This window comes from Fonsecaea nubica, assembly GCF_001646965.1.
Source record: "Fonsecaea nubica strain CBS 269.64 chromosome Unknown Scaff7, whole genome shotgun sequence".
Lineage (NCBI taxonomy): Eukaryota > Fungi > Ascomycota > Eurotiomycetes > Chaetothyriales > Herpotrichiellaceae > Fonsecaea > Fonsecaea nubica.
In genome coordinates, this window is record NW_019173680.1 from 349,022 (window position 1) to 361,958 (window position 12,937).

At 51.5% G+C, this 12,937-nt stretch overlaps 5 protein-coding genes across 5 annotated transcripts; 2 read left to right on the top strand and 3 right to left on the bottom strand.

The window, feature by feature from the left end:
• Nucleotides 1-135: 135 nt before the first annotated feature.
• AYO20_01742 (hypothetical protein) lies at nucleotides 136-2,153 on the bottom strand (the record flags this gene model as incomplete). The annotated part of the gene is made up of 3 exons (XM_022640048.1): nucleotides 136-1,806; nucleotides 1,863-2,073; nucleotides 2,122-2,153. 3 exons carry the CDS (start codon nucleotides 2,151-2,153, stop codon nucleotides 136-138), a joined length of 1,914 nt encoding a protein of 637 aa, XP_022504003.1.
• A 2,260-nt stretch (nucleotides 2,154-4,413) lies between these two features.
• On the bottom strand, nucleotides 4,414-6,156 carry AYO20_01743 (hypothetical protein; the record flags this gene model as incomplete). Its single annotated transcript, XM_022640049.1, has 1 exon — nucleotides 4,414-6,156. The coding sequence occupies one exon, from the start codon at nucleotides 6,154-6,156 to the stop codon at nucleotides 4,414-4,416; it is 1,743 nt and encodes a 580-aa protein (XP_022504004.1).
• An 889-nt stretch (nucleotides 6,157-7,045) lies between these two features.
• Nucleotides 7,046-7,763, bottom strand: AYO20_01744 (hypothetical protein; the record flags this gene model as incomplete). Its single annotated transcript, XM_022640050.1, has 4 exons — nucleotides 7,046-7,290; nucleotides 7,349-7,501; nucleotides 7,560-7,671; nucleotides 7,749-7,763. The coding sequence occupies 4 exons, from the start codon at nucleotides 7,761-7,763 to the stop codon at nucleotides 7,046-7,048; spliced, it is 525 nt and encodes a 174-aa protein (XP_022504005.1).
• Nucleotides 7,764-8,446: 683 nt separating this feature from the next.
• Nucleotides 8,447-9,769, top strand: AYO20_01745 (hypothetical protein; the record flags this gene model as incomplete). The annotated part of the gene is made up of 1 exon (XM_022640051.1): nucleotides 8,447-9,769. One exon carries the CDS (start codon nucleotides 8,447-8,449, stop codon nucleotides 9,767-9,769), a length of 1,323 nt encoding a protein of 440 aa, XP_022504006.1.
• Nucleotides 9,770-10,501: 732 nt separating this feature from the next.
• AYO20_01746 (hypothetical protein) lies at nucleotides 10,502-12,547 on the top strand (the record flags this gene model as incomplete). The annotated part of the gene is made up of 1 exon (XM_022640052.1): nucleotides 10,502-12,547. One exon carries the CDS (start codon nucleotides 10,502-10,504, stop codon nucleotides 12,545-12,547), a length of 2,046 nt encoding a protein of 681 aa, XP_022504007.1.
• Between the last annotated feature and the right edge of the window lie 390 nt (nucleotides 12,548-12,937).

A 12,937-nucleotide genomic window follows, 5' to 3' on the forward strand; every position in this document is an offset into this window, starting at 1 on the left:
GAAAATGAAGCTAGATCCCCGTGGATCTAACCAGCCGAATATTTGCACATCTCAACATGTAGAAAAGGAGAGAACTCCGACGAGTATATCGATCAAGGTTGCGAGCGAGGGACGTAGCAAATTATATTCCACATGTTAATGCTGTTGAATCATTCCGCCCAGATAGCTCAATTCAGCAAGAAGTTCTTGCATACTGGTGGAATGAGGAATTGTTGAGTCGTCATAGCTCGATACTTGAGGCTGATATACATCGGCGCGGTGGTTTTCGTCCACAACCAAAGGTGACACATGCTTGGCAATCGATGCGGGTTTTTGCATGGGTCCAGACCCGATATCCTCGGAGGGCAGGCTATAGTGCTGAAAGCTGGTCCAGGAAAAATGGGAATCATTGGCGCTGCCAGGGTTCACGTAAGAGCATGGAACAGTTGAGGAAGCAACTGAGCTGATAGTTGAAAAACTGAGGGCCAAGGGTAGCCCCTCTGGTTTGGAGGCATTGGAGGTGGTTGTGCCCGAACAATCCTTGTTGGTTTGGCCCTCGATAGTGTTTGGATTGTCATTTAGGAAGTCGAGTGCTGCGTCTGGTAGTGGACTTATAGGCTCGAAATCAAGAATGCTCGAGCCTAGCTCCGATTGGGGTGAAAATTTGGTGGTCCCGTCCGTCCAATCCGAGAAGCGGCTTCGGCCGTGAAAGAAGCGATCCGTGTACGGTTCTGTCTCGATGGTAGTGCAGGAGAAATGACTGCGAAGGTTTTCAGTGCCATCTGACTCCTCGTTGGTAGAGGGTTCATCCACAACACTGGGGGGATATGCTGAGGATGGTGTATTCGGTAAAGTTGGTAGACGTTTCTCCAGATCTAGAGGCGCTCGCATGTCACTGGCCTCCTTTTCGCCCTCGACTTTCACCGCAGTGAGAGGCCAAACAGGGGTATTGGCTGCTGAAGCAACCTCCTTTAAGGTCGACAGAGGTTGGTACTGTGCAGTGGACTCATCTGACGTCCCTAGGTTAGACGAGATGTCTGGTTGCAGCGAACTACGGAGTGGCGAAGGTTCACGCGATAAAGATCGCTGGCGCCGATGATATGCAAAGGACGAAATCGGCAGGTGCCCAAAAGGGTCAGGCCCGTTGATTGGCCGACGTAGGGCAAGCTCTCCTGTAGGCTCAGATATTGTGCTATCCTCCACCTCGGCAATCGAAGCAGGTGTCTCGAGTACAGTCCTCTTGGGGGTGATGCTGCGTTCTGACACGCCCTGTGAATGACCTCTTGATGCTGAATCCTCTAAGAGGCACCGACCTCGATCCATTGTAGCCCCAGGGCTCGCTAGACGTGGCGATGTCAGAGCTCGGAACGCACCGATGATACCAACCGAGCGGTTACTCCCTCGAGATGTCGACCTCGAAGGTACCTCAACTGACGGCTTCATTCGGACAACTCTGTGGCTATTGGCCCCACCAGGTTGAGAAGATGCGGTGGTGGATGTCGACCTTCCTCTTCTGCTAGGGAGGGACGATGCACTCGCGGGAGAGCTGGAGGAAGACCACGACTGTTGCGGCAAGGTTGGAGACGTCCTCAGGCGGGGTAGGGATGGCTTTGCTGGCACTGGTCGAGGGTTCAGAAACTTGTCTGTAGGGTTCATGGTGCGATGGTCGGAGCTCATGGAGCTCACACTGTCGTTGCGGGAGCGGCTGCTGCTGGTGAGTGCGAAGGGAACATTCAAGACGTTGACCAGCTGGCCCGGAAGCATAGGACAGGAAGTGGTTGACGGTTCTGCCGAGTTGTGAAACTCGATTTCGTCGTCCAATTTGTACTGCGAGGGACCCGTAAGCACAGCAATGGGGTAGAGCGAAGGAAGGTCAAACACACGTAATACCAGTACGTTCCGCCCATCATGAGTCCCCCTTGTCTGGGTGTCCCATTGACTGTTGCGTCACCATCACAGATGATGTTGGAGAAGCTATGGCAACCTGTCCAGTGCTCCGGGCCCGTGCGTGCATCCCTTTGCATAGGATAAGCAGTCTTGAAATTATCCCAAGAACCGTAGAGGTGAACCGATCTGGTGGAAGGCGGACTGCGGCTGTAATAATCATCAGCTTGATTCAGAGAAGGACAGGACTCAACATACACAAGAAAAGTCACGAGCGTAGTCGGAGCCATCTCTCAAGGTATCAGGGAAAGGTCAAATATAAGAACCAGAATGCTTTTATTTTTAAGATGAAGGCCACAAACAACACCAGTCCCAAGGTAATCGAACAAGACTCTCTGTCCAGCAGGAAAGTACTGGGTATCACAGGAGGCAGAACCACAAAGGAAACAAAAGGAAAAAGAATCAAACAATGCAGCCGACAGAGAGAAGAACAATATTTGGACAGCCTGATATGTAAGGCCACAGGCTACTGGGAAGACAACACAACGTCTCCTGGTTGAGTCCGTGTTTAGATGTGCGTTGCTGCACAAAATATAGTCGAATCCAGGCCCTGAAGGTGACGCCACGGGAGGGGAAGTTCCGCAAGTACCAGATTGGACACTATTCCTGCACAGAGGGTGAAACTGAGGTTGGCCTCAAATCAGCTTGTGCAGCATGTGCGGCAGTGTCTGTGATGGTAGCATGATGGGGGCCAAGGAGGGGGATCCTCGTTTGAGAGCGCTGAAACTGAGTGACGGCCGAGATGGAAATGGACCGCGCGTGTTTGAGGATTGGACGAGCAAAGACGAGCGACGTCGACGTGGAATTGAGTCCAATTAGAAGAGATGAAGAAGGTACAAGGTCGAGTCTTGTCAGGCGCTTGGTGATGGTGATTGCAGGAGAGCAGGAGCAATTCAGGGTCCGGCGGTTACTGAGGTGGAAGTGAGTGGTGTTTCGGCCAGCAACGACTGGCAATGGAATGAGAGCAAATGAGTGGTTCGGATGTGCAACAGGGTAGAAGATTGCAGCACGAGCGTGAGAGGGTGAGAGGGCGAGGGAACTATTACATTGGTGGACCAATGCAGATTATAAGAGTTTTGCCAGCAACATGATATGATGTCTGAAAGATGCGGCTGTCATCATGCAGCCTGGGAACTTTGACAGATGAAATCCCGCCCGGTTCGATCTTGTCCACCTCTAGTCCAATGTCCATGACCATATCTCTATTATTTCCGAGTCCCTTGCTCAGCAAGCGAGAGAACGGGCCCGCTCGAATCGAGAGCCGGTTGTTGATCGGAGGTGTCAATTTGGGTCAAGCGAAGAGGCTGGGGCACAAAAGGTAATGGAACGGACATTCGATGGACTTGTGGGTATTTCTGGAAGCGGGCGGGCTGCATGAAGGATTGGACAGAAAAGGGTACAAAGGGCAGGTTGATAGATCAAAACAGAGCGAAACAAGGTAAAGGCCATGCAGTAGCGAATCGTGTTGCCCAGCGCAGTGTGGCAGTCAAATTGGAAGAAACTCAAAAGAGAATAGACAACGCATGGCAAGTCCGATGGCTCGGCATGGCGATTGGCCGTTGTTCGTCAGCTCATGCCTCAAGCAGCCTAGTTGGGGGATCACGGACCAGGGGGGCCAAGGCACCCCGGCAATCCAGGCTCCCCAGGGCCATTAGGGATTCACGGGCCAACTGCATGTCGCCACTTGTCGAGTCTCGGACCCTGAGTGGAGGTGGAGAGCCACTAAAACCGCTCTTCCTTCAGCCAACCTCTGTTCTTGGTACCTCTTTGACTTTCACTTTCAGCTCACACTGTACCGTACCTCGTACTCTCAGTACCTAGCAGGAGTACTCGGTACTCATACTTTGTGGCATCTACTTCCGTCAAAAGGTGTATATGGGGAACAACAAAGTGACAAGTTCACAACAACAAAACTGAAGAAGCAGCCCTCGCTCCCTGCTGGCTTTGTTTGTACCCCCTATTCATTTGTCAAATTGACGTCTCTGGGTAACCGCCGGCCCTCCTTGCGACATCTCAATTTACCGGGGATTCAGCCACTGAGGGAAAAAAGGAACCTCAATTTGACCTTGCATGCCGAGGGCCTTGCTTCTAGCCCTTGCTGGGTGCCTCCTCGTATTACGAATAATAGGCTTCATGGTGCCCGTTGCTGGTCACGATTTTCGTCCTTTCATCTCTTGTCCAGTCCCAACCAGAGAGAGCAACGAGTCGATATTGTGGCTCTGACGATCCACGCCACTTCGTGCACTATATTTCACCACAAAGTCCTTGTTCAACTTTTATACGGCGAGGATATAGAACGTCGTCCAGGGGCTAATACCGAGTACTTTGCTCGTGTACCCCAGGAGCAAGTGCCTCTGAAGATGACCAGTATTTGTACATCCAAGGCTTCATGCCATGTCATGGAAAACGTCAATCGGGATGGATCCACCCCCGCCCACGATGCCTCCAAAAACGCCCTCAAATTCACTGCCCACGCTCGTAATAGCAGTATTACCGACGCCGCCGTCGTCTTAGTTCAAAATCATTCTCGCCCAGTTCGTCATCCTCTTCCTCATTTGTGACTGGTACTCCGTGTTCTTCAGAGATCTCTGCATTGTGATGGTCCGTCAATTCTTCGCTCCCCCAAACGGAATGCAAATCATCAACTCGCTCAATGCCGTGGTTGCCCAACATCCATCGTCCTAGACCAACCACCCCCTCGTAAGCTTCTTGACCCGTGGGAAGAATGTGAGATCTCGGCAGCAAAAATCCATATGTTCCGGTGTCTCTCAGCTTGATTTGGAATGCAAGCTTGACATCAAGATCATGGTAGAAGAAATCCAACGCTGAGCCACCTTGTGGCTCTATCTGGACTCGTGGTGTGTTCGCTCGGTCCTGGAAGACCATGCTACCTTGGCACGCGCTTTCGACTCCATAATGATGCCCGTTGGTCAATCGGAAAGATTTCGCGATCCCAATGGCAACCTCTTCGAGGTCTTCGAGGTTTGGTGGCTCTGTATCGCAAGTGTAGCTGTAAGGGTAGAGCACTTCCTGAGAGTAGGAGTGGAAGTCTAGATACGACATAAATGTGACGTTATTGTTAGCCGTCAAGTTTTGAGCCCACTCTGTCAATATTTGCGCTTCAACTGCAGCCAACGGTCCGGGCCCGGCATAATCGTCACTACAGGCGTTATCTGTGTTCCCGTAGCCGTCCCATCCGAATTGAAAGGCACGGTCGAGGTCGATACCAGGGCAGAATGGAATAGACGTAGCTTGTCTATTCTTGCGCCACAGTCTGTCGGACGTCCAGGTATACTCATATCCATCAGGGTTCAGCACGGGAACGAAAATCAAGTCGAAATGGTTCAAAATCTTCGTGACTTCCGGAAACTGATCATGCCCATAACGCGTGACAAGGCTGTAGGCGATGTATGCCACTGTCGAGACTGAGATCCATTCGCGAGCATGGCTCCCGCCCACTATTAGCAGTGTCTGCTTCGTGTCATGCGAGTCTGTCGAGCTACCAACGAGCTGCGCTCCGATGCGCAAGGCAGGGATGTCGCGACCCTCTGCCGATTGACCAACACTCATCAGCGAAGCGTGCGTAGGGAAGAGCGAGGCAAGCAGCCGTAGCCAGGGATATAGCACCGACAGCGGTTGATAGTCTTGGAAAAATAGATCATGCGGCGTGTTCCCCTTTGTCCTCCAGTCATGTGGGGTCGTGAAGCCCGAAATTTTCTCGTTGGCAAGAGGCGATGCAGGGTAGGTATCGTAGACGGCACGCGCAAGATCGTGCATCAATGGCACGTAGGAATCGTGCAAGGAGGACGGTAGAAGGCCAACAAAAGAGGGAACCACTTCCTTTGCTACACGTATATCAACCCATTCGTTGGTTGCTTCCCAGATGTCCAAGTATAAGATGTCTGCTGCTTCTGAAATCGCCCTCGCCTCATCTTCTGTCTTGATTTGGAAGCGGAGGACAACGTCACCGCCATAGCGAGCGCGAAAGTTGTCTGGAGCCCTTGCTGCTCCGGCTATGGATGAGGGCTTGTAGGAATATCGACTCGGAATGGACCATATTCGTTCGATGATAGCGTCTCGAAGTCTGCGAAAGGACCCTCTCGGTCTTTCTCGGGGTGTGAGGGTGAGTTTGTTCTGCGGGGAGGTATGAGAGAAAGACTCGCTAGTAGGAACGGAAATGGTGGCAGTGATAAGAGCTGAAAAGATTAATATGCAGCGGAGAAAAGGAGCCATGCTGGGCTGGAGATAGTATTGCTATTGTGACATGTGAGCCGGGACCTGAAGATCAAAGGCGACCCTGATGGTAGATTTTCTGATGTGGAAACTGAGCACGAGAGCACGGTTCCAGCAGCGGAGACAGCAGGTGGCTCGGTGAGTAGGGAGGAAGGGAGGGTTAAAGGCGCCTTGGATGCTTATCGGATAGAGATGCTTCTTCCCAAGCAATGGGTCACTAAATGGCACGGCCAAGATAACCAGTCATACGATGATTCTGGAGATCATAGGTAGGCACGGACGTAGGAGTAGGACAACAAGGAAGTTTTTGGATGGGGCTGTTGAACGTGCAGGGGCGGAGCATGCAGGCAGCGCCATTTCTCCCCTCCAATAAGTGCCAGTACAACAGGGCCTGGGTCTAGTCCCTTTAAAATGACCGCCTAAAACGAAGGAAGCCTTTCGTCTGCAACTGCGGGGTCTCCCACCTTTCCAACATACCATCTTGAACAATCACTCATGAGCAAGGCAAAGTGTTCGACAGCGTGACAGCCTCCTTGTGCTATTGGTGGTCATGGAGAGGGGAGCACATGTCTAAGGTTTACTCAAGGGACGTACTTTGCACCAGGTTGGTGTATTCTTTGCTCCCGGGTCGACATTGCATGTCATATGTAAGAAGACAGCAACGGCACAGTCTCGCCAGTCCATTGGCCAACCTTGCAGAGAGTTCGAAGTCACAGACCAGCAGGGACAAAACATGACTGAAGCGGCAAGCAAGTTGCAGATTCTATTCCTCATCATGTGCTTGGACGATAATGAGCTATCGCAGGCCATCCACCCCAATCATCTCAGAACACCATCATTGTCGTGTCGTATGTATCCTCGAATGCACCAATCGATCTGGCTGTTTCGCTTACACTTTGTATTCTTCCAGGCCCCATTTCCAAACGGTCGCATATGGTGTCATGCCATCCTCACGGAAGTCAACAAGGACGTACATGCCGTTCTCGGTCATTGACTCGCCCTGATAGATGTCGTAGTTGTCCCAGTTGCCGAGAATCTTTTTGGCTGCGGCAGGTGCTTCTGACTGGAATTTCTTGATCTCCTCCTCGCTCTTCCCCTTCTCCTTCAATTTTTCCGTCAGTGCCTTCATGTATTCTGTGCCAGTGTCAATTCTAAAACCTTGACCAGCCGCAGTCCAGGAAATGTAACGTACTCTTGAGTTCGGACTGATACGATTTCTTGCTCATTCCACCTTCGAGCTTTTGTAGACGGAACTGGTCGGCAAGATCAAGAACCGTGACCTTGGTGTCATCCGCACCGTCTTCGGCGTCTTCGCCCTCAGCAGATGGATTGGCGCCTTCGAGAACTGAATTCAAAGAGTTTAGTCGGTTTACGGAGTGATGAGGGATGAGGACGAGACTAACCAAAGTTCTCGGATCCTTTTGTGATCATCTTGCCATCAATTTCCCACAGGCCATTGCCAATGTCGATGATTTTCGATGTGTCAGACGCGAGCTCATCGCCGCTGATGATGTCCTGATATAAAAATTGTTAGTTAATTCAGGCGGGGTAGGGTCAAAAGACCCTGTGTTCGAGGATGAAATGGTTTGTACCCTGTAAATGATCATCTTGAATCAAGCGCTGCAGCGAGCAGAGAGAAACGCAAATAATGGAGAGAGGGTGCGCTTAAAGGTGGAAAGGACCGAGCGAAAGAAAAAAATGAATGAGCGCAAGCCTGGCTGGGTTGACGAGGGGTTCAAGATCGAAAGGGTATCTAGGCCTGTGAATGCCCATCCACTTGACAAACGGGAGTGCGGTGTGGGGTTGCGCTGCCACCAAAAATTTTGCTGCGTCTACTTCAACAATGCGCCGCTTGGCGCACGTGATAATTCAATCTCAAGGATAATCACATGACTCCGGTGCAAGGAGGCATGGAGGAGGCAAATTTCCCTTCGTCACCAAATTAATTCTCCGGAAACTCCTGATCCTGATCACCTCTACTCCGTACAGTTCATTCTGGTCGGTCTCTCCACCTCTCTTCTGATGTTCTCATCTTGTCTTAATTCACTCCTTCGCTTCCTTCACTTCTCATAATCTTCTCTTGCTTTCGCTTTCTACTGGTCTTCTACTTTGCTTTTGTCGACTCCCCTCACCGGGCTGAACGTACGCAGACGCACGCCCTTCCTTTCCACCCCCCATTAGACCCTTGCACGGTCATCCGAGCCTCCCGCGCACACCTTAATATATCTCCCTGCGATACCTCTACATCGAACATCGTCCCTGCTCCTCTTGCCATTCCATGACCGATAACATGGCAAACGCGACGTTTCCGGACCTCCCTGGTCTCCCTCCCTATACTCTGAAACCCCGCCCCTCTATGATCCCGGGCATATCAGATCCACTCCTTCAGCTCCTCGCTCCTATCATTGCCTATTGGGTTGTCTCACTGTTCTTCCACATCTTGGATACCTATGACCTGTGTTCGCAGTACAGGTTGCACACTCCAGCTGAAGTCCTCAAACGCAATCATGTTACCAGATTCGAAGTCCTTCGGGACGTGATTATCCAGCAAATAGTCCAGACGGTGTTTGGATTGATAATCGCTTCCTTTGACCCTGTTGAGACGATCGGTAAAGAGGATTATGATATTGCTGTCTGGGCACAGCGCCTGCGTCTCGCCGAAAGATATATTCCAACATTGCTCGGTTTCATTGGTCTAGATGCTATGTCTCTTGGTCGAAAACTTCAACCCGACTATCCTCAACTCGCAGGCGCTTTGGTGGGAGGGATCTATTCCACACCATCTTTCGCATCGTGGGAAATGACGACCGCGAAGTCGATTTATTGGGTTGGCATTCCTTTGATCCAATTTGCCGTGGCGACTCTGATCGTAGACACATGGCAATATTTCCTTCATCGAGCCATGCACATGAACAAATTTCTTTACACCACCTTCCATTCTCGGCACCATCGTTTGTATGTTCCATACGCGTATGGAGCGCTCTACAACCATCCTCTGGAAGGCTTCATGCTTGACACGCTTGGGACGGGAGTGGCCTACTTGACAACCGGGATGACCATTAGACAAGGCATGTGGTTTTTCACCATCTCGTCAATCAAGACGGTTGACGACCATTGTGGATATGCTTTTCCATGGGATCCTCTGCAACACATTACCTCGAATAACGCGGCTTATCACGACGTGCACCATCAGAGTTGGGGCATCAAGACTAACTTTTCACAACCATTCTTCACATTCTGGGACCGCCTTCTTAATACCGCATGGACCGGTGGTGATGTGTCAGCCCGTTACCAACGCGATAGGATTGCGGCCCAGAAGAAAGTGGACGCAGATGCTGCTGCTGCTGCAGCTAACATTGTCAACTCGCCAATCATTGACAAGGGTCATGCAGAGCATCAAGCTCAGTCAAGTCAGAGGCAGGTCCTTGACGACAAAGAAAATGCTGGACCTCAAGCACTCGAGGAGGAAGCAAGGGAAGAACAGGAAGTCAAACAAGCCTTGCGGAGAAGCACCAGACGCAAGAGTGGTTTCGATGCCAAGTCAATATCGGATCGCGTCGCAGGGATTCATAGCAGAAGTCCGGCAATCCTACACGCGGACGGGATGCATTGAACAGCGGTGTATAAAATGTTTATTGTTACGACCAGATTTTTCATGGTACATATTCGGCACTGCTTTTAGGGAGCACAGGGCAAGGAACCGGAATGTGATCAAGATGAGGGGGTTTTGGGGGAAAGAGCCTATGCGCCTTTACTATGTTCTTGCAAATCAAGGTAATGTGTACAACATACGGGCTGGTGCCCAAAGGTCATGGTGGTACTGGGGTTTGCATATTTGAATAAACAAGAAGGAATTGTCTCCTCGCCTCATTCCAATACTCAAACCTGATTTTCTCAAGTCTAAAGTCCTGGTTGATCGGCGCAGGCAGCGCAGCCCACGGTGACGTTCGTTCTCATTGTCAAAGTCTCATCCCGACAAAGCAAAAATCTTTCCATGTCTGCTTGACATTGCAATGCCTTGATGAAGGACAATAACTACAGTTCTCCTTTGTCCGGCACATTTTCTTTGATCCATTTTCTTTGATCCATTGTCAGTGGGTAGACCTATGAAAGTGCAAACCTCCCAAGGTCCATGCATGGTCTGTCAACTTTGTCCTCGCATCCCCTTTATAGCTAACCAAATTATTTCCTGACAGCAGCCTCCCAGACTTTATCCAGACCTTTTTCGTTGAAGCCTGTCAATGAAACAACTGTTCTCACAATACCAAGCTCACGCGACGAGCACGACTCAGGTGAGAGACTTTCTCGGTGACACTCTCAGGGCCAGAAGAGAAGAGCTGACGAGATGTATATTGAAGAGATCCCGTCTGTGTGCATCCCAACATTCGCAAAACTCCTACAATTCCGACCCAATGAAGCTCCAGAAGCACTGTCATCGCGAATCGCCAAGGGGGTAAAGTCGATACCTTCTTTTCTCAGGTCGAGTCGGTTGGAGAATATCCTCTTGCCGCCTCGCGGCCACCTCTGTCAGCAACACAAAGCCCTATACTACGATGCCGTGGATGTCGTGCTGCATCATGTCCAGCTTGAGGTGGGAATTCGTCTCAACAATCTCATTGCGCACTGCGATCTGCTCTCTCCCGAGCAGTACGATCGAGTCATGAGACTTCGGGCACTGCACGCCTTGTGGCTCACACAGGACGAGTACGCAAAGACCTTCTTGGTCTCAAGCCAGGACTCGAAGTGGAGTTACCAAAGTGACCGCTGCTATGCATGCATCCTGTCCCGCATTACATGTGATCTGGAGATTCTCCTGGACCTGAGGTGGACAATCAGGTCGAGGGCAACGTCAACTTTCGTCGCCGCGCATGGAACCCCGAGACTCCAATCATGGGTGCAGGTGTGGATTGCCGCGCTGGCGAGATGTGTGGAGAGGGCGACGGGTCAAGATATCGACCTCGACACCATTATGCTCCAGAATGAGGAGCAAGCAGTGGCGCTGAAGAAGACAAGAGCTAACATCGAAGCAGTGAAGAAGGAGAAATACAAGTACATGAAGCTGAGCAGAACGAAAAGCGGAAGAACAAGAGCCAAGCGCACCGGCAGCTCTCGCCTTGCTCCCAATCCCCCGGTTGCCCCTGAGCACGAAGCTTCAGGATCAGCAAATCTGGACGGGGCCTGTGACAACCATGCCGGTGAAGGTCTGCCAGGAGAACCGAACGAAGACGATCTCCCGGGCATGGATGCCTATGAGGCGCTGACCAGCACGACCTACCTTCCAAATCAGCCACGTCCTCACACGAAATTTCCATTCGAATCAGATATCAGCTCTGTTTCGGGTGACCCATCCACAAAAGGCCAAAGTCCTTACGGACGTTCTTCCTCGACCACTGAACGAGCATTACGCTTTGGCGTTGTCGAAGACCCACCATCTGCTTCTTCACGGACGCGCAAAACCCCTACTCACCAGGAGGAACCGCTTGAATACATACCGCCGCGGTCACAGTGGAAGACATCACGACAAGAAGAACCAACACGACCGGCCACCAACGACAGGGTATACCGGCCCTTTGGCTCGTCAAGAGATTCTTGGGAAACAGACCCTGTCTTGGCTTCGGCTTCGAGCATTTACTCTGTGGCAACCACGGTGTCCAAGACCCTGTCAGGTACAGGACACAATCTGCCATTGGAAAATCCGAGACACTGTGCAGCAGAAACATACATCGACCTCGTCGCCCCATCTCCATTCACAACCACATCTGAAACACCCTCGAGACCGAAACCCGTACCGGGTTCTAGACTGGCACCTTTCACGCCCCCGTCCTCGGCATCAGATCTATTCCTCCGTCTGTACGACGAAGTCAGCCGCTCTGCAGCAGATGTAGGCACGACCACGCTTTCACCGAGATCGGCTCCTATACCTGTAGTGCGGCAGGACCCGTTGAAGCCTTCGCGGCGTTTGGCGTCTTCAACAGAAGAGATCCTTGACCTGTACGACGACACGATCAGTTCCACCCCTCCGGACAAAAGCCCCAGCTCCTCGTCGCCGGACACGCCCCCCACACCATCGACATCGGCATGGGCGGCACCGGGGAAGAAGTCGACCGCCGAGCGCCTATCTGTGAGGGTGCACACGAGTGAGAGACGGAACCACGACAGAAGGACCTTGACCCACGCCAACCACACTGACGTGCACGTGCGGGACAGTCCAGTATCGCGAAGCTCAGCCAGTCGGAGCGAAAGCAAACACCACAGCCAGATCCAGAGCCAGAGCCGATCCCGGGTCAGTGAGAGCAAGGACGACGTCCAATCCACGTGGAGCGGAGCGTACGAGGCGGAGATTGCCTCGAGGAATGATCTCGGTTGGTATTACCAAGGCAGGAGGAGATAGACCTGACCACTCAGTCAGTCAGTCAGTCAGTCAGTCAGTCTAGGAAGTCCGGTCCATCAAGGATGGTCTTCCTTCTATGCCTCGATAGGTATGGGGGTTAGGGTGATTGGAGAGAAGGAGGGAAAGGGGTAAGGGGTAAGGTTGCAAGGTTGTCAGATGCTTATAATATGAAATCGAACAAGTGGCTCTCACAATGTCAGAAGTGTCTATATGTATTGTGATAAATATGTTCCAGGACCACTAGGATTTCGGTACCGAGGTGGTGAACCTGGCGAGCCTGATCTGTGTATTTGTGCAGGTATATATATATACATTGTAACTACCTCGTCCTCTATACAAGATGATTCGTCCACCACCACCATACGATTGATTAGATACAGAACCCGTCTC